At 37.4% G+C, this 20,276-nt stretch overlaps 1 protein-coding gene across 2 annotated transcripts in view; it reads right to left on the reverse strand.

Moving 5' to 3' along the window:
* Positions 1-1,543: 1,543 nt before the first annotated feature.
* CCBE1 (collagen and calcium binding EGF domains 1) overlaps positions 1,544-20,276 on the reverse strand; it is a 202,800-nt gene continuing 184,067 nt past the window's right edge. For both annotated transcript variants that reach the window (XM_072416551.1, XM_072416550.1), the window contains exons 6-12: positions 18,030-18,167; positions 15,389-15,492; positions 12,585-12,705; positions 7,440-7,579; positions 6,287-6,322; positions 5,493-5,528; positions 1,544-3,629 (exon numbers count right to left, since the gene is read on the reverse strand). In XM_072416551.1, coding sequence (XP_072272652.1) covers positions 3,396-3,629; positions 5,493-5,528; positions 6,287-6,322; positions 7,440-7,579; positions 12,585-12,705; positions 15,389-15,492; positions 18,030-18,167 — 809 coding nt within the window. In that variant the 3' untranslated portion in view covers positions 1,544-3,395. The remainder of the gene's footprint in view (positions 3,630-5,492; positions 5,529-6,286; positions 6,323-7,439; positions 7,580-12,584; positions 12,706-15,388; positions 15,493-18,029; positions 18,168-20,276) is intronic.

The raw sequence follows: 20,276 nt of genomic DNA on the forward strand, positions 1-20,276 counted from the left end.
AGATGCTCAAAGTAATTTTACTGGCTAAGATTAAAAAACTTGAATTGAAAGTTTACATGGTCCAAGCAGTGCAATGGGCACTATTCTGCAGCCCCAATATTCTATGGTTCATTGTAAGAACTTTTATATGCCATTGAGACTTTGTTATTGAATATAGTGTGATGTGGACCAAAGTCAATTCTTTGTGTACAGCCTGGGCTCCACATGTACACAAAGATTGTTTCAAAAGGTCCTCCTTAAAGTATCTAAAGTTAAATATTTTTTTCCTATTTTGTATGGAATAATATCAATTTGTTTTTGCCATGTTTATTTAAGAGATTTTCCAGTACTTTCTGTCCTTCTGCCAAAACAGAAAGTGAAGGACAATCTCTCTAGAGTAAGGGAGATCCCATCCTAGACAGTTATTACTGGAAGTGTCCCCAATGAAGGATTAACTCTCTATTTATGTTCTGGCAACAGCCTAAAATTTTGGATTCATACCCCCATTCAATTTTGATCTCATTGACAAATAATTCTTTCTAATACAGACACACAGACAGCAATAAAAACAGAAAGGGGTTCAACTACTCATTACTCTTTTCAAACCTAAACAAAATATTATGGCTTTAGATACCCTCTATAGTGGAACTAAACTCTATAAAAAATGGCTTTCAGACAGGTTATTTATTGTAGAAGAGACAGACAATGTTCTTGCAATAAAAAAACCTTACCTGCCTGATTGCAGTTTTTTTTTTAAGCGGAAGTAAACCCAAAACTAACCCAAAATAAAAAAATCACACATACATTCAATCCTGCAGATGTGTATCATTTGGGAGGTTCCTTCCATTGTCCCGGTATCTGTCTTAGGCCCGGCGTAGAGGGAGCACCACGAGCCACCATCTTCTTCTCTCTTCTTCAGTGTTCTTTTTCCTATGCCACCTGATTTTGCACTGTGCAGGCGTGAGATCGGGTGATGTAGATTGTGTATTTATTTTTTCCCCCGTATTAATGAATGAGCGTCATCTACACATGCCCGAGATGCTGGGCAATGCACAGATGGAGCAGCCAAGAGCCTTCCGGATGTGTGATGTATCCCAGGAGGCTCTGTGCTCCCATTCATTCGTGATTGCCTAATTGATCAAGAATTAGAGGGGCGGTGCTGCACTTCAAAAAATTACAAATAAACCAAATTTTTACTTTAAATTAAAGGGTTGTCTAGCCTTTTATGTAAAGTGAACATTCTGAGTTTTGGTACACTTTAAACATACTAGCCATCTTGATTGGCTGGGCTAGAATCATATAACTTCTCCACATACGCAGGAACTCATTTAGCCCTGGAAGTCCCAGCAATATACACTGAGCTGGACATGCGCAGTCTGCACATATTCTTTGTAAAGTTGCCTGCCCTCTATGCAGCGCGCTATTCTCGGCCTCCCACTTCGGATAGAGTGGGGAAAAGGTAAAATATATGGCTGGACCCTTTTATTCCTGGGCCATAGTAAAAAAATTAATGTTCCTTCATTATTTAAAATGCAGTGTGTACAAGAACTAAAAAAATAACTGGTTACCTTAATTTCAAATTTAGTGAAACATCCAACATTAGCTGACTTTACAATTATTCAAATAGAACAGATTTCCATTATACATTCAGAGACATCAATAGGCAGTATTATATTTTGTAATAATATTTTTCCAATGATAAAATGCAATAAACTTCACATTTAGGCCTCACATCCCACATTCACCTTTATCCTTACATTTTGTTCTGACTGCCCTGCAAAAAACTCAGTTTCCATCATTGTTCTACAGAGCTTTCTGGAATGCTTACAGCTCATTCTATATTTGTACCCAGCTAAGAATTCCTTACAGGTAGAGGACAGAAATTTAGCAACAAGCTCGAGGAAAACAAAATACGCAGTTGAGTCAAGATGATATTGAAGCCTTTGTTAAAAAAGGAAATAAAAACGTTGTAGGACAATATAAACCAATAAATTACAGATGCATGTAGATGGAACAGTTTGTAAGTTCCACAAGCCAACTGTGAATGTTTTGAATGAGAATGTAAAAAAGTTAAATCTCCAGTTAACCTCCTTTAAAATTGCTTCTCTTAAAGGGCAAGTCAACCTCGAATTATTAGGTAGTTCTGGGTGGATACCAAAGATGAATCAACCAATGCAGTGGAGAGATCGAATTGTTGAGACATTCTCTTCTCTCCTTTGCAGCTACCTTGATTAGCTTATATTACGGTTAGGCAACGAAAATATGAGTATTTAAACATTCTTAGCAAGCAGTAGATGAGCTTTAAAGGAAGGCCTGACCTACTGACCTTGGTAGCTGCAGATACTGTAAAGCAATTGTTCCTCAAAGATAACAGCAGAAGCAATGATGTAAGTCTTTCTGCAGCTCAGCTTCCTCTGCTGCTTACCCCCAGTAGTGACCTAGGAGCTCAGCCTTACCTACATGCCCCTCCTAGCAGCTGTTCAGCAGCTCAGCTGCCCCTACTCTCCTATCTCAGCAGTGACTTACCAGCTCCATCTTCGCTTCCCAGCACTGACAATGCAGCTTGGCTCACCCTGCTTTTCTCTTCCCGGCAGTGACCTTGCGCACACCTCACAACAGAAACTCTGCAGCTTAGCTCACTCTGCTCTCCCCATTCCAGCAGCAACAAAGCAGTTTGGCTCATCCTGATCTCTCTCAACAGTGACCCAACAGGTTCTTTTCCCTTTGCCCCCCCCCCCCCCCAGCAATGAAAAAGCAGCTCAGCTACCCCTGCTCTCCCCTCCTAGCAGCAATAAAGCAGACTTCTAATATTTTGATTTCTAATGTAACGCAGATTACAGGATCTAGAGAATAGGGTGAGCTGAGCTGCTGAGGGAACAACTTGAAGGAATTGAGGATCAATTGCTTCACAGTACTTATAGCTACAGAGGTCAGTAAGGACTTGATATAAGGCACATTGATAAGAAGTACATAGATGAATATCCCTAGCTTGGCTACATGTTCACTTTAGGACTAAGCAGTGATGTTATGCTTCTTTTTTTCTATACTTCATTTATTCTTATAAGGATTCTGGTAGGAATTGCATGACACAGATTCTTGCAGTAAAGAATATTATGAGTTTTCAGCTGCCTCGAGGAGTGAAGCCAGAAATACTCAACAGTGTAACCAAGAATAAAAGGAAGCTGCTTGGTGATCCAACAAAATGGTTTTCCCGTAAAACTGATACACTAATTCTTGGCAGACTTAACCTTTAACATAAGCTCCTGTACAAATGACAAGCGAAATAATACAAATAATAATAACATTAATAACAAATAAATTCAAAAGTCAAAAATAGATACTCTTTACATTATCAGTGCATTGTTTTATACATTGAGAAACAATATAAAATTATTTTCATCCAGGCGCATGTTTGGTTAATGGTGATTATTTTTGTCTGTTCGGAGGTTCCTGGAAACAGTTCTTTGTTTGTAGTCCTCTCCTGAGCCAAAGTCCATTGTGTCATGATGGTTGGAAAACTCCTGAGGTAAAGGAAATTCTTCTGCGGAGGAATGTGTGCGGCGCCCAAAGACTTTATCCTGCAGCTCTGCTATATCGTTCCGTATGTCGGCCATCATGAGTAACAAGAAGTCAAAGGATCCGGGCGGCCCCTAAAAATAAAGATCACATAAAAGTATATTTAATATTACACATTTAGAAATATTCAAAATTTTAAGTCCACAATATTCAAATAATATGACTGTGTCACCTGACATTTCAAGTATTTCAATATCTGAAGATGTATATATATATATATATATATATATATATATATATATATATATATATATATATATATATATATAGATATTTATAAAGCCTGAAGAAGGGACTCTAAGCCATCCCAAAAGCTTAAATTTAATAAATGTTAGCCAATAAAGAGCATTACTTGATCTACACACTTTGAGCCTGATTTGTCAAAGGTTTCCAAGACTAGAGAAGAAAAACTATCGTAGGGGGAACCTGGGTGATCCAGCAAACTTGAAATGGTTTCCCTAAAAATCATTGTTATTACTTGGCAAAAATGTTTAATTCTGGATTGGATCCATTCTTGGTTTGCTGGATCACCCAGGTTCTCCCATGACAGTCTATCTTCTTTGTGCCCTAGAAACTACTTGTAAACAGATAACCAAAAAAAAGCCACCAATACATTTTTGTAGCACTGTGAAGACCCCCAGAAATCGAATTTTCAAAACATAAAACACAATTGATATAATTATGAATAAAAAAAGTTTAAGCTGTGATTGTTGCTCTGAATGATATGGTAGGTTCAGTTTCTCCTTGTAGTTTGTTATTATTCTAGACAGTAATTTGTTAATAGAAGACACACTGCATTTGAACTGGACGTTTATTGGGTGTTTTGAAATAACATCATAAAATATGTGAGAGTGTATTTAAGAGAATGTAGCAGATTGGACAAATAAAAGCACAAGGTGAAATAAATTGGGAGCCAAAAGGTCATTCATAAACATAAAACAAAGGAATAATGAGATGTGTTCTATCGGTTTTTATTTCAGAGAACTCCAAGTGAACCTGAACTCTTTTTATAAAAGTGCTGCCAGAAGCAGGCACCACAAATGCCTGCCATTATTAGCCAAAATCTCTTCTGTGCCCCTCTCTGAATTAGTTACCTAAGGGCTAATCTTCTCTGACTTCAGTACACCAACATCAATCCCCCTGTGCAATAAGGGGCTGTTGCTGACCCCTTAATTGGTCCACTTATGAGTCCGATTGGACAATGAAGGGGCACACAAGCTCTTCTGGTTACTGGTAAAAGATTTTTTATTTTGGTATCTGCCCCCAGGACATTCATTTTTAAAAGTGTAAAATGAAGTACAGGAAAGCTGGCTACTCTATAGTTTCAGATGTCCAAGGTGGATATAGGGATGTGCAAAGTGTGCCACAGTATTAAGGGCTGTGCACCCTCTTCAGCCACAAGGGGTCCTCGGGGGGGCGCCAGGTCAGTTCAATGGTGGGGCAACAAGTCACTTCTGCACAGGAGCCCACTGGTGGCTACGTCTGCCACTGGCAGAAGTGGTGCAAAGGCTTTCGTGTTATATATATATATATATATATATATATATTTTTTTTTTTTTTTAAATGAATCACTTTTAAGAAATCATACTAGAAAAAGCATAATAACAGGAATATTTTTGTTAATCAAAGATTTCTATACTCTTTTCTGTAAATGCGATACCTTGACATTTTTTCAAAAAGGTCCCAGACTGATAAGATTTACCTTTCTTGGGGGATTTAAGGTCTCATTTTGTCCTATAGGCCATGTCACCAAGACAGTGAGACAAAATCAATATGTAATATCATTGTTGTCAGCAAAATAGGGGAAACATTTTGAGAGATTTTCAAGCTACCGCTGAGATAGTAAGACAACTAGCATTTTCTGGAGAACATCAGCAGTGGTAACCTATATGTATCTTTCATTTTGAAATATTTGGAAATAATCATTGGAATCTCACCGGAAGTCCTCTTGGTCCTGGGGCTCCTCTTTCACCCTAATATAAATAATCAAAAGATAGATTTAGTTATTTTATTACACTCTGAAACATAGCAGTGCAAAGTACAGCAATGGGCCAGATTTATTAAAGTGATCTAGCAAACCTAGAATTGATCTGGTCCAGAACTGAAACAATTGCTAACAAATAGCAAATGACTTTTATATAATCCTCTCCAACTTTGACCCCAATAAATCAGGCCCAACGACTCTATGATTGTTTTTTCAATCAAGTTTAGGTAATTTAAAGCTAAACTCTCTTTAGCTGTCTGCTCTCTCCTGGAAAATCCATAATGCTCTGTGAAAGGGGGTGCACTCTGTATAAAATATGTGGGTGTAAAATAAAGATTTTATGTGTAAAGTGCTAAAAAGATATAAAGATAAATGTGAGTTAAAGAATATCTAAACCTAAATAGAAAATTTCAAATATTGCAGCTAGTCCGTAGGTGTAGCAGCTGAATACAGTTCTTGGAACATATTTAGCTAGTACAGTAAATATCTATTGACCTATCCAGAAATGCAGCGTGGCCACTACGTATCCTGTTGCAGGGTGTTACTGAATACATGTAAGAATTAGGTATTTTGAGCATTAAAGCAGCCTAATATGTTTAAAAAGGACTACAAATGCATAATAGTTAAATTAAAACAAGACCTGCTCCTTTCCTTTTCACACAAATTAACTTAATATAGTTGTTTTTGTGTCCTCAAATAGTAACACCACAAATCCAGTGCAATATAAAAGTAATAAAGTTTACATACCTTTATTCCATCTTTGCCAGGTGCTCCTGGTGGACCCTGCATGATACACAATATAATTGTTAGCAAGGAGCACATGTAGTACAAAAATATACAACTTACTTATTTTGTCATTATAATAGCTGTACTAATAGTTCATACTCATTATTCACCATGGTTTACAAAGTGTGAACACACAAGGTATCATGAGAGCATCATTATATAATTCAACAGGAACAAGAACTTTAGTGAAAAGAGCAGTCTAAAGAAAAAGGGAAAATTTAACAAAACCACTTCTGTGGTGGTAATATAATACTCTGGGCTAGTAAAAGGCAACATCAAGCAGAGGGCACCACGTGAATGTGTTGGGTGATGGAGCTACCATCCAAGGGGAGTACAGTTAGGCACAGGCACATGAGGACAATGGATGCAGCATGTCTATGCCCAGCATTTAAAAGTGGGATTTGTAGGAATCCAAAACTCTTCTCATAAAGTGCATTTCTAAGCAAAACCTTTTTAACATATTTTTGATATTTTAGAAAGGGTTAGACTGGTGTATCTCAACCAGGGCTCCTCCGGATGTTACTAGGGGTTCCTTGAGCAATGAGCAATTTGTGCCTCTCCGTTTTGACTGAGACACCATTGATCTTCTGACTGCAAGTGTGACATTCTTCCCAAAGGCCAGCAATGTAAGAGTAATTTTTCCTTTTGACTATCACACTAATGTACTGTGAGCTGTGGATATAATAATTATAGAAGGGGTTCCCTCGAGACCTGAAAGTTATTTCAAGGGCTCCCCCGTGTTAAAATAGGTTGATAAAGGCTGGATTGGACCTTTCAAGTTTTTACTGATGCCTGTGTCTCCATTGGGAAGATTCACCCCTTTATTTGCACAAGTGACCATGGAAGAAATTTGTCACCAAAGATTATAGTTGTCTCTGGGTAAGAAAAAATCTCCTGATTGATACATTTGATGGGTATACCTGTCTTGCAGTGAAAATATATTATTGTGCTAATAGAGTTTTGAACATACTACTAAGGGTTTTGCCAATGACTGTCCGAAATATTGTGGAAAAGAGTTCTAGAGAACGGGGACAGCACAGATACAGTTCTGAAGATAAGATTTGAAAGCAGGGACCAAAGAAATAATAACGAATATGATTAACATAATACTAACCACAGGTCCTCTCCTTCCTTGCTTAACATGTGAAATCTCAGGAGATGGTCCCATTGGACCCATGAATCCTCGTGGGCCGGGTGGACCAGGTGGCCCAGGGTGACCGGGCTGCCCGGAACTTCCTTTAGGACCTGGTAATCCTTGAAACAGAATTTAGGAAAAACATTTGTTATATGCATATTCAAATAAAATAAATTAAATTATGTAAGCTGAAAAAAGAAAATATTAATTTTATATACCTAAAATGACACCGGAGTATACTTAAGGCGACCTTATTAGGTTTTTATTTTCCATGGTCTCTCTCTCTTCACCCCTAAACCTGATCTGTGGTATAAATCATTATGTGCCCAATAATGCAGCCTTTCTCAACAATGGTTCCATGAGTATTAGATGATTTACCTTCCATCCAATGACGGCTGCATAGTTCCAGGACAAACTCCATCTAGCACAACACCAAGTATTCTTTTAGCTGTCTGTAAGGATGGAATTCTGTAAAAAGCATTTTTTGCTTTTGACCCCCAATTAATTGGTTTTAGTAAGGGCTCCCTAGGACTTAACAAATCATTAAGGGGATTCCTCTCGGATCCAAAGTTTGAGAAAGGCTGCTCCACTGACTTGTAGCTGCCAAAAACCCTGTATTGAGTAAACACATAAGTAAGAATATTCCTTATTTGGATGGAATACAAGTGAACAAACCCACATGTGCAAACAGTTGAATATTATGTTCTTCTCTATGGTAATAAAAGGTGCTAAATAATAGTGTTGGTGTTTGAATTCAGGTTGTCCTTATATTCAACCTGAATATGGCTGTTCGAATTTGGATAGACCTGACCTGAAAAACACGGTATTCGATGGGGCAAGTCTGTGTGTAAAAAAATGTGTTAAAAAAAATTATGTTAATTTATTGAATGTGTGTGATTTGTATTACTTAATTTTATTTTTTTACAGGTTATCCCACAATGACAGGATGATTCCCATGGCTGCACAGCTGTGGGAATCCTCCTGTCAGTGTGGGATCCCTGGGCACTAGAGGTTAAATGGGGACAAGTTTCCCCATTCATCACCTTTAGTGCTCTGGTCGAATGCCACGGTCGCATTCATTGAGAACAGTGTGCGATCCCCAGCACTAGAGGTTTAATGCGGACAATCTCCCCATTCAAAACCTCTAGTGCTCTCTGATTGGCTGAGGAAAGCTTTTCTCAGCCAATCAAGGAGCAATAATCCCACAAAACTGCTGTGTTCTTGGATAGAGAAACTCTATCCAAGAACACATACAACTAGTAAGGGGCTGCAAGAGCAATCAGGGGAGTGCAGCTGTCAGCTCTGCTCCCCTAATTGCTCTTGCAGTTCTTTACAGTCCCTAAAAATAACCCAAATTCTCCCACTATTGACTTTAAAGGTGTTCGCATTCGATCACCTGAACAATATATCCCTATTCAATCGAATAGCTGTTGAATCGAATAGTGAGATATTTGATAAACACTACTAAATGATACCAGAGTTGGTATTTTATAATTTGTTAGGGCTGTCATTTAACATGCTTGGATTATGGAGTCTCATAGGACTAAAATAGATCTTATATATGGTGGTGTGAATTTTTAGCTTGCCAGTGTTAGTGCCACAACAAATCAGGATTTCACTGGCTCAAAATGATACAAAAAAGCTGTGGCAGATCAGCAGTGCCAAGGTGAAAAAGAAAAGAAGTACTTAATATATAAGAAAGTAAATTTTTCTGATGCATGAAATGCCGGTCAATTAAGATTTTCCTGCAGATCATACAAGGGGGTGCTAACCTGCACTAACCCTCTTCTCAAAATTTAAGCATAATTTTGTAATTGAAGGACTGTTATTTTATATTGTGCCAGCCTGCAAGATCAAAGCCCATGTCAGTAAAATGTGCAGAATTTTCAAGAGCTGACCTTTAAGCTCTCATTAAGTGTCTGGTAAATTCATGATTAAAGATTGTTTCAAAGAACAAGAGTGCACTCTATGCATCAGGGAGAAAAGAAGTTTAAGCTCCGGATAAGGAAGGGATTCTTCATTGTAAGGTCTATGAAAATGTGGAATCGGCTCCCTCGGGAAGTGGTTTCAGCAACTACTATAGATTGCTTTAAAAAAAAAAGCTTCATGCTTTTCTAGAAGCACAGAATATAACTGGGGATTAAAGCTTTAAATTAAAGATAACAGAGACTGTTGATCCCGGGAAGATCCAAGGTTTTGGAATTGTACCAAGGTTTTGGTTTTGCCTTCCTCTGGATCAGCTATGTCCATAGGGTTTTATATTTGGGCTACATTTATTTCCCTAGTGATTGAACTTGATGGACTTATGTCTAACTATGTAACTATAATGCAAACATTGGGAGAGCAGTGCTGTCATGAGGGGTGTACCAACTTTTAACATGGAAATTTCGAGACTGAAATGCAGCAACATTTCTGAAATTGTTAATCATATTCATAACCTGATTTTGGCAGAATAGTGAAACTCAGCTAAATCAATTACTGACACACTGGAGATTCCCAAGGATTGTTTTGGATTTGTGGTTGGGTATGCAGAAGCTGTCAGCCAAGTGACTGGATATCTTTAAAAGGACCAAACAGTTTATGCAGAATACTATTCTAACTTGATGAGCTGACTTTTGGAGGCATTGAAGAATTTGGGGTTTTACTTAACAAACCATTCACCCTACTTATCAAGTTTTGCTCCATCTCCCTATTTCCTGTTTCCAAGGCTTTGAATTAGAGCGCATCTTCAAACAATTGGGAGGTGATAGCAGGAGCAGAGCTGCATTTTAATGACAACACATCATAATTTATTGGAAGTGTAAAAAAGGTGAAAAACAATGGGGGGCAATTTTCTAAAGGAATTTAGGTAGTTAACTCATTAAAGTGAATTATCAGTGAGTGGGATGATAGTTCACTTTACTAAGAATAACCAATCACCTGCAAGACAATCTAAAATCCGTGCATATATTTGGATGGTGGAACTCAGCAGTTTCAGTTCATTAATTAAGCTCAGTAAAGTATTCATTGCAAGGGATACATTTTGCTTTTCATTTTGCTACGTGAACATTCCATATTTCTTTAGTAAATCAATCCCAATGTGTCAAGCTGTGATGGAATATTCTGTTGTTGTGGGGAATAGCATGTAAGTTTTATGGCTCTAGGTGATTCCCTTCTTGGCCTATAGCTTATATAACCTATAATATAAGCAACCTCTGGAATATCAGCAGACCTAAGCCATCTATGGTCACTCTAGGACTCTTGGTACCCCAAGTTCACTTAAATCTTGCGCCTTCTTTGTGGTTGGTACCAGGGTTCTTAGACTGTATTACAAAATAACTTTGTAGGAACTGTTACCTTTATTTGCATAGAAAAATTATATCAATAAATCGAAGCATAAAATACACAATAAATCTGAAGCTGTCCCACAAAATAGCAGTTTTTGGGACCTTTACAGACACCAGAGGGAAGATCTAGGTATCTTTGAAACATTACCCTTCAAAGCAAAAGCATGACAAAATGTAAAAACCTGAATTTATGAGCTTGGAATGAATTAAAGTGTTTCCAGACTAGATCCGGAATGTCATATTCCTTTCAATTTAGAATACAGCATCAAGAATGGAAAAAATTACCAGGTCATCAAATCCAATATAGTTGAGGTAGCCATGGTAAACAAATTGTGCTTTTGTTTGCATCTTAACATGAAAAATATTGGATTTTTGAATGTGAAAAAAGCTTGAGTCTAATGGTCCAATATATTTTAGGTTGCCTGAGAGTGGTGCATGTCTGTGTTTTGTACTCTTTATTGGAATAATGGCAGTTTCACTGGGTATAAATATTCTAATAAAGGATGTAGATATAAAACATTCAAAAATTACATTTTAAAATTACGGCAACATTTTTTTATAGGGGAAGTTGTTGATTAGCTTACATATACCTAAAATATTCCTGATACTCATACAACTCATTTCCCCCAGTTATATATTAAACTTTTTTGTTATAGCATAGCTGATCTTTTTTGGTTAGTTCAACCACTGTTTCTAACAACTGTGTAAAATAGGGGCACAGGGACTGAATACCAAGTGAAAGTTAAGTTTAAACTTTTAAAAGTAAAAGTTTTCAGGTATCAGGTAAAAGTAATTCCTGTGTATTGGTGGGGACTGCAGGCTTATACAGGCACTGTAAAGTGGCACACCCAAATTCATGTAACTTTTTATTATATTTACATACCTTTGTAGCTGTTTACCTACACCCTCAGAAAAACCCACTTTGTTGCCTTTGTTGTCTCCTACACCATCATCATTTGTTCTTTTATTCTAGTCTCCCTTGATGACACAATACAGAGATGCTCCATGCATATGTCAAATCAGGTTCTGCCCCTATGAAATGCCCCTTGAAGATATGGCACTGATACTTGGCATGCGCAGGGCACATGTAGGTCACAGATCATGGCACTGCAGTTGACGGGTAGGATAGGTTTGCTCAGCACTATCCCATCCCTGCAGCTATCTGGAGATATGTTACATCTGGGGCACCAAATGGAATACAATAGGGAAGAAGGCAAATGGAAAGGAACAAAGACCCCGAAGAAGATAGTGACCTACTGATTAGCAGGATGCTAACTTGCCAGAAAAGAGGGCAAAGACGTCTTCTTTTCGCTGTGATCACCCATAAAAGTCATTCTGTGCCCCTCACTGATTTTGTTTCACTTAGGGGGGCTGACAATCCTTGACTTCATGGCTAAGCTCCACTAGCTATTTAGTGACATTATTTCAGCTCTCTCATCTCTATACCCACATTGACCACAGCATATTTTACATTTTCACTATCGGTCTGGTAATTCGGTGTTAATTTCTAAGATGAAGACGATTCCTAAACGTATTTCCAATTTTTACATCTTTATATCTAAAACTACATTATTTGTGGAGGACCTTTACACTGCAAAAATAAAACCAAACTACAATATGGCTATGAATAAAATAAAGACGTACAGATCAATATTTATTTCACTTTTTTTCCTAATCAGCATTTATTTTCATTTTTATGTGCAATGATTTGTGTGTGTAGTTAGTCACACATGGTTGGAATTTTCACATGTACACTCAGGGAGTTTTGTAGAGATTGCTGTGTGTTTTGTATTGTTACCTGGGGGTCCTTGTGTTCCTGGTAACCCTGGTGGTCCTTGAACATACATGGTGGAAGCCAATACCTTGTCAGCTGTGATTTGTTTGCTGGATTCAGATACGCTGTTTGGTAACAAAGCCAACTATAATAAAAAAATAAAAAAACACTGAAAAAAATAATAATAATAATAATGTTTCAAGGGTTCCATAACAAGAAAAAAGAAAAACCAATAATAAAATCATATTTTAGGGGATTTCATTTATTTTATTAAAAGTGCTTGGACTGCAAAACACTAACACTAACCGAAAAAGTTTGGGCTGGATTTATTCCACATGGCCAAGCATCCACATAATGGCATAGTTACTTCCCAAAGAATGGCCTGAGACCCCCCCCCCCCACAAATGGCTACGGCAATGTGATATCTGCAATTCCCCTTTTACTCTGCTGCCATTAATGACAACTTAACCAAATATATTGTAGGTTTGCTAATTTCGCCTATCTCATTGGCTGGCCTTGGATGATATGACTCTCATCTGTGCTCAGAGGGGTGATACAGTGTAAAACCAGAAAAAGGCTAAAACTTTTATGGCATAAAAAACATACAAAATCACTTCTGCTCCTTAATGTTAGAAATTAAATTAAGCAACAAAGTAAACATTTAGACAAAATAAGTAATATGTTTTTCTGTGAATAAAAAAAAAATTCAGGTGAAAATGTAAATATTTTGTTACATTTTGACTTTTTCTCATAACATATTCTGTCCCGAAATGTGCTAATCATATGGGCTTGGAACTGGTGTTTATCAATTTTAAGTAGTAATTTGGAAGTAATTGAAAGCGTCTGGTTCCTACAAATTGGTGTTTTCCCTGTAAATTAGAATTTTATTTCTAACACAAATGTTTTTTTCTGTTCCCCTTGGTAGACTGGTGAAAACAGATTTGGCAGGATGGTATTATTTAGCTTATATATTTGAATTTGCTTTGTATATATTTTTTTCTGCATTGAGTACTTTTACTTTTTTACTTTATTTTTTACTTTACTATTTATTTCACTGCATAAGTAAATATATAATATATATACATTTATTTATATAGGGGAAGTAGACCTTGCAGCTAGCACACAGAAATGGGCTAGCACATGTGAGCTGGCCACAGGTGGGTACGAAAGTCTTCAAAGTCCATACATCAAATCAGCATAAATGAACAGCCACAACTTTCCTTTGCAAACATCATAGAATTCATTCCGGGCAAAAGTGTTTTCTTTGCAAAACATTATCATGGTAGTTTTGGCAAAATACGGTCAGATCATTGATTTTATTACTTTTAATATTTGGTTGAATTCTGAGAACCCAAACTTAAGCACCATTCAAGCTAATTTGAGGTTAACCAAAGCTGCTGTGTACAATCACTCACCACCGCTACCATTGTTAGTAAACAACAGGCTGTAAGCAATAAAAACGACTGTATACATTTGTGTTCCCGAGTGCAGTTTGACAAAATAAACTTTGGTTTGGCTTGGACTGTTGCTGAACATTGGCCACTGTTCAGTTGCATGTTGCTTGAATGGGCAACTCTAGTCAATATCTATGTAAAAATATTACATGGAGATGCACCATTTTTATTGAAGCAGTGTTTCCTGCAGCCCTTCCCATTTCAGAGTCCAGGGTCCTGAAACGTACTAAAACCCAATAACCGTAGCAGAGTTTCCTCCACTTTCCTGGACTCTTTCTCCAGTTCACACCCTGGTTTTAAAAGGCCCATGGTCTATAACTTGGGGAAATATATCACCCATCCAGGACAAATCCCTGCAGTTGTGTATAGTATATAATATATGTAACCTTTAAAACCTGTATTACCAAACATACTCCTACATACTCCAATCCCCAAATTCTTTAAGTGTAGCTGTGTATGTAATGCCACATCTAAATGCCAGGGTAGTAATGATGATTCCCCTGATTTGTATTAGTTAAACTGATGAAGCAGCTTGAAAAGGCTGCAAAATATCTTCAGTATGCAGTAAGTCCAGCTGAATCAATTTCTGTACTGAAGACAATTCTTTCACATTCCATCCAAAATGTTTTGACTTAGCATACACTATAACATAACTTGCAGAGTAGCTAGTGCTAAAATTCTGTAACCTGCTGCAGGAAACAATGCTTCAATAAAATGGTCCATGTAATATCTCTACATAGATATTGACTAGAGTTGAATATTCAAGCAGCATGCAACTGAACAGTGGCCAATGTTCAGCTTCAGTCCAAGCCAAACCAAAGTTTATTTTGTCAAACTGCACTCGGGAACACATAAATGTATACAGTCGTTTTCATTGCTTACAGCCTGTTGTTTACTAACAATGGTAGCGGTGGTGAGCGATTGTACACAGCAGCTTTGGTTGACCTCAAATTAGCTTGAATGGTGCTTAAGTTTAGGTTCTCAGAATTCAACCAAATATTAAAAGTAATAAAATCAATGATCCGACCGTATTTTGCCAAAACTACCATGATAATGTTTTGCAAACACTTTTTCCCAGAATGCAGATTAGAGGTTCTCAGTTGGAAGCTATTTGCATATGTAAGTATTGCATTTCTCTCCCTTGTACAAAAATAAATAATTTACAATCAAGAATCAAAAAATGTATATTTATGGAATAAACTGTTTATATACTGAGTGAGCAAATGTTTGGTGCAGATTCAACAATTCCATGCTGTGATCCTTACCATGAAAGAAAGCAGTTCCCCAATATACAATGTTTAAGTGTTTCATATCTTTGCCTATATTTGTTTGTTTCAAAGTATTTGAATAATATACATGAAGGGGGCCGTATACCTTTTGCTTGAGCTGTAAGACGGTCTGTTTGATTTGGTGAAATTCCTTGCATGTGTCTGAACAAATTCCCGGTTTCAACACATTGTTGGATTTCTCAAATTCTCCTGCAAAGCAAATCAATGTTTGTGAGAACAAAGTAAACTCATTACTTAGAATGTGGATGTGAGTACGCTGTGCTGACAGGTAACTGTTATTCCATTTGTGCTTCAGAAAATATTTTGTTTTATAAAAGGCTTGAGGAAATCATAAGAGGGGATTTATTATTGGGTTTTGGCAGGATCTGTTTTTTTGGAACAAGAGTAAATCATAAATATTAATAAAATACCTACAAACAGCAAGTCCTAATAATAATAAACCTGTACAATCATACAGAAAAGGCCTAACCCCCCATACCTCTTGGCCAATAAATACATATGCAAATCCCAAACAATTTTCTCTTTTTTTAGTTTTGGATAAATTAGGAAATAGTTAAGATCCCTATTTTGTTTGGTGTCTAAATCTAAGTCTCACACACACAAAACAGAAACTGTGTTAAATTTCTCCAAAGCATAGGGAATATCCATGGCATTATTTCCAATCACCATCTGTACCAAAGAAAATGGTCCCTGCACTGCATACTTGCCAGCTTCATGCAGAGATGACAGGTCCAAGATCTTGTCATCACTGCACCAGAAGAAACCGCCATCTTCATCGCCAACTTCACGCTAGATTTTAAAGAGGACAATGATCTTCTTTGGCTATTACATGGTAACAGATGATGTAACTCCTGAGTATACATTGTCTCCAGTGGATGGCTCTTTGTGTGGCACAGTGGCACTCAGAACCGAGCGCTACGCTAAACGTTGTATGCTTCAAGCAAATCTAAAACAAAAAGCCACCAGGAGCCAGGGCTTTTTTCTCCTGGCAAATGAGACTTTACATTTCTCTTTTTTCAGTTAGCTCTACCTGTTTTTTTTTTTTTTTTTTTTAGATTAGGTCTTCTTTAAACAATGTCTATGATAGGAATGCACTCCTTACTGCAAACAGACCTTATTAAATGAGGAACGGTGCTTAAAGTGTTACCCACGGATGGTGTCGTGTAGAACTCATGAAAGCAGAAGACGAAGTCACCAGCACTCCAAAGTACTGGTTTGAACGTTGCCTTGAGGAAGGGACCCTGTGCGGCCAAAGGTTGGCTTGCAAACAAGACAGTGCATTCACAATAAAGCAGATAAAGAATCCTGTACTCAGGAGTGCTGGTGACTTTGTCTTCTGTTTTAAGTCTGCAAAGCCTGAACATTTAAAAAAAAAAAGAAAATGTGAAAGTTAAACAGCCGATGGAGCACACTATGGAAATGCTGCTAACTTTGTATGCTTTACTAAGGAAAGGTTCATTTTACGACTAGAAATAACCCCTGGCCAAGAAGTGTCCGTATCAGATATTACTTTTCTAACAGCACAATGCAACATTACATCAGGGAATTACATGAAACAGGGATGAGTATTGGAGTTATTTGTTTGATAGATGTTGTAATAGCGCTCTCTATTCTTTTTTCCTGCGCAGTGCAAATGTGTTTGCAATTTAAATTTGTATCAATAATAATTATTGCCTTAACCTACTTTGCTATATTGCAGGTAATAAATTAAAAAAATATGGAATGCATAAAATATCTCCAAAAACTTTCTGAGTGCAACATGCGGAGCTCTGTTTGATCTGCTAGCAAACGCAAGCCATTAAATACTTGGGCAGATATTCATCTTAATTTTTAAAACAGTTCCAGGCAAAGAAAATGAGATTAGCATTGCTTTTTTTATGCATATATGTGAAATTCGAAAAGATCCAGACCTGAGCTTGCTTCAGATTCTAATAGGTGAACTTCGAACTCGAAACTGTCCAGGGAAACTCAGTATCTCTCATTAAAGTATATGCCAACTTTTATATTGCTCTGCTTGGATAAAGTTATCTGATAGGAGTAGCAAATCTATCTGTATAGTAAATGTTTGTAATACCAACATGTTTGTTCTGTAATCATAGCTACAAATGTTGAGTGCAGCATAACACAGGTAAAACACTTTGAGGTCTAGTGATAAAGCAAAGAATATGACGTTCTGCAAACTTTCTCTGCAGGTTTGCAGAGTTTTGTATGCAATCCTGGCTTCCCTTGGAACTGAATGCACTCCCGCGCATCTGGGCAAGAGTTACATCAGTGGCCAGGCCAATAGGGATGGCCAAAGATTATCTCTAGAAAAAATATAATCATCTTGTTTTTATATATGTCAACATATTACTCAGCGCTTCACAGAGTTCATAATCATGTCACTAGCTGCCCTCAAAGGAGCTCACAATCTAATGTCCTTACCATAGTCATTTGTCAATAACACAGTCCAAGGCCCATTTTGGGTTGAAGCCAAATAACCTAACTCCATGTTTTTGGAATGTGAGAGGAAACCAGAGTACCCGGAGGAAATGCATGCAAACACTGGGAGAACATGCAAGCTTCATGCAGGTAGTGTAGCCTGTAGCCTGAAGATCTAAGCCAAAAAGTATAGCTTCAGCTCAAACTGTCCCAAGAGAGAAAGGATTATAACCTTTGTTAGGTATTTGCTTCTGTTTATATGGAAATATGGGAAAGCCATTAATCAATGTACACGTAGTTCATACCTTGATTCCCCTTGGTGCAGGTTTTCCCATCTGCCTCCAAGGAGTAGCCTTCATGACACTCGCACTTATAGCTTCCTGGGGTATTAATGCAGATATGAGAGCACAAAGTCTCATTCTTCTTAGCACACTCATCAATATCTGAAAACAGAGAAAAGACAAGTGATGAGAAGAGAAACATTATCAGGCAACAACATGAACATGAATCACTCCTAAATGGGAGAAAGAGAGATTGTTTCTTCTTTTCTGTAAGAGTCCTGTATACACAGCTGTACTTTAGATATAAGAAGAGCAAGGTTGGACTAATGACAAAAAATTCTGGAAAATTGCAGGCTCAACTCAAATCTTATATGACTGCAAAAGGAAACTGCGGCTAACCAAAATTATTCCTATAACATCATTTCTGAAAGGAGTTTCCTTGTAAGTGAAAATATGTCTGTTTCCCACGTATATAAAAAGGTCAGTATCCTGTTCTATCAAAGGGTATTTATTTTAAAAAGGGTTCTTGGCTTGTTCAGAAGCATTACACCCATTGTAGACCGTTATCTACATCACAAGCCCAAACTCAAGTATAGTAACACTTGCAGAAAGTTTTTAACTCCAGGAGGATTAAAGTGCACAAACTGGTTTTATGGGTTGACCGAAGTTTTCATTTTATATTCTATAGTTCAGTAGATGATATTGTATTTGACTTGAAAATTTTATTTCCTATAGATCTTTGTGATCATAAATTATATTCAAATGTGTACTCTTTTCCCCCTCTTAAATCTCCTTTGTGTGTCTAGGAATAAAAATATTGTTGCTAAAGAAGTGTTAATAAAAAATATATATGAAATAAGCTAAATGAGAATTATTTTAATAATATCTATTATTTATATAGAGCCAACAAATTACGCAGCACCATAGTCATGTCACTAGCTGTCCTTTAAAGGGGCTCATAATCTAATGTTCCTACCTCATTTATATGTCATTCTCACAGTCTAAGGTCAATTTGTGGGAAAGCCAAGTAACCTTACTGCATGTTTTTGGAATGTGGGAAGAAACTGGAGTACCCAAAGCAAACCCACGCTATTATGGTGCACTGGACAATACTATTTTTAGCCAAAGGGCCATTTCATACTTGTGGATGACTGAAACATTGTACCGCAGACTGCCACGTTCCCATTGGTTGCAACCACCTAATGAGCAATAACCAGCCTCATTCCGCACAAAAGCACTTGTGACTTTTTGATTGTGTTATGCACATAGTAGTGGAATAATTTGACATCCTGTGTTGGCTAATTACATCATTTGGAGTTGCCACTTTCTTTCCATACCAGCTTTGTCAGAGGAAAAGCAACCACAGGTCAGAGCTATGAACTGGCGTAGGCTTCCATCAAATTGCTTTGGCATGTTGGCACACCAGTACAAAAAAGCCCAATGTGAAAGAACCAGTTGGCTGGGTCTGCTTTGAGGCTAAAAGTTCCCAGTTTTCTTTGAAGTAAAGAAAGGCCTTGCAAGCCAGAGGATTTTGGAAACGTTATAGACTGCAAAAGCACGCTCTGCAACCAGAGACAAAAGCTAAGGTAAGATATAGTATTTTCACCAATGTTACGGATTTTTTTGTTTTAAGTTGAGGTATCTTCGTACATTTAGAAACCAAAGCAAAGAGTTATATTGGACTTCCCCTGACACACTTTTGGTTTCAGTCAACAGCATCTCATGACCATGAGTCATTTTTCATTAAACGTCCACTGCTGGCCATCCGAGGACACAATCAAGAGACCTTTAGGAATCGAGAGATTCCCATATTTTGGATGGCAGCATGAAATTTCATAATCATTTCCTTAGGAACTGATGAGGCAGCCACGACTTTATGCTCTACCTACATGTGATGCTGATGAAAATGTCTCCTCCGAGATCCCTCAACAGTCCTCGCCTGAACCGAAAAATTGGACCATTTATCAGACCGCAAAATGGTCACTGGATGATACGTGAAGGATAGGGGTATATTCTGCACTGAGTTACTCAGGCTTGGAAATGATTTTTAATCTTATGGACGTATTGGGTTTCAGATTTTTCCTTATAGATGTGATGTTGCTATTTTACGAGAGTTTCAGCAGTGGTGATTGACTCACAATTGCTGCCAAACACAGCACATCATACATCCATTTTTATATAAGTCATCAATAACAGCCTCTTAGAGTACACCAGAGAGCACTTTACACCGATAGAATGTAGTACTTAACCCATCTTTTCCCACTGTTATTT

This window comes from Pyxicephalus adspersus, chromosome 6 (genome assembly GCF_032062135.1).
Source record: "Pyxicephalus adspersus chromosome 6, UCB_Pads_2.0, whole genome shotgun sequence".
Lineage (NCBI taxonomy): Eukaryota > Metazoa > Chordata > Amphibia > Anura > Pyxicephalidae > Pyxicephalus > Pyxicephalus adspersus.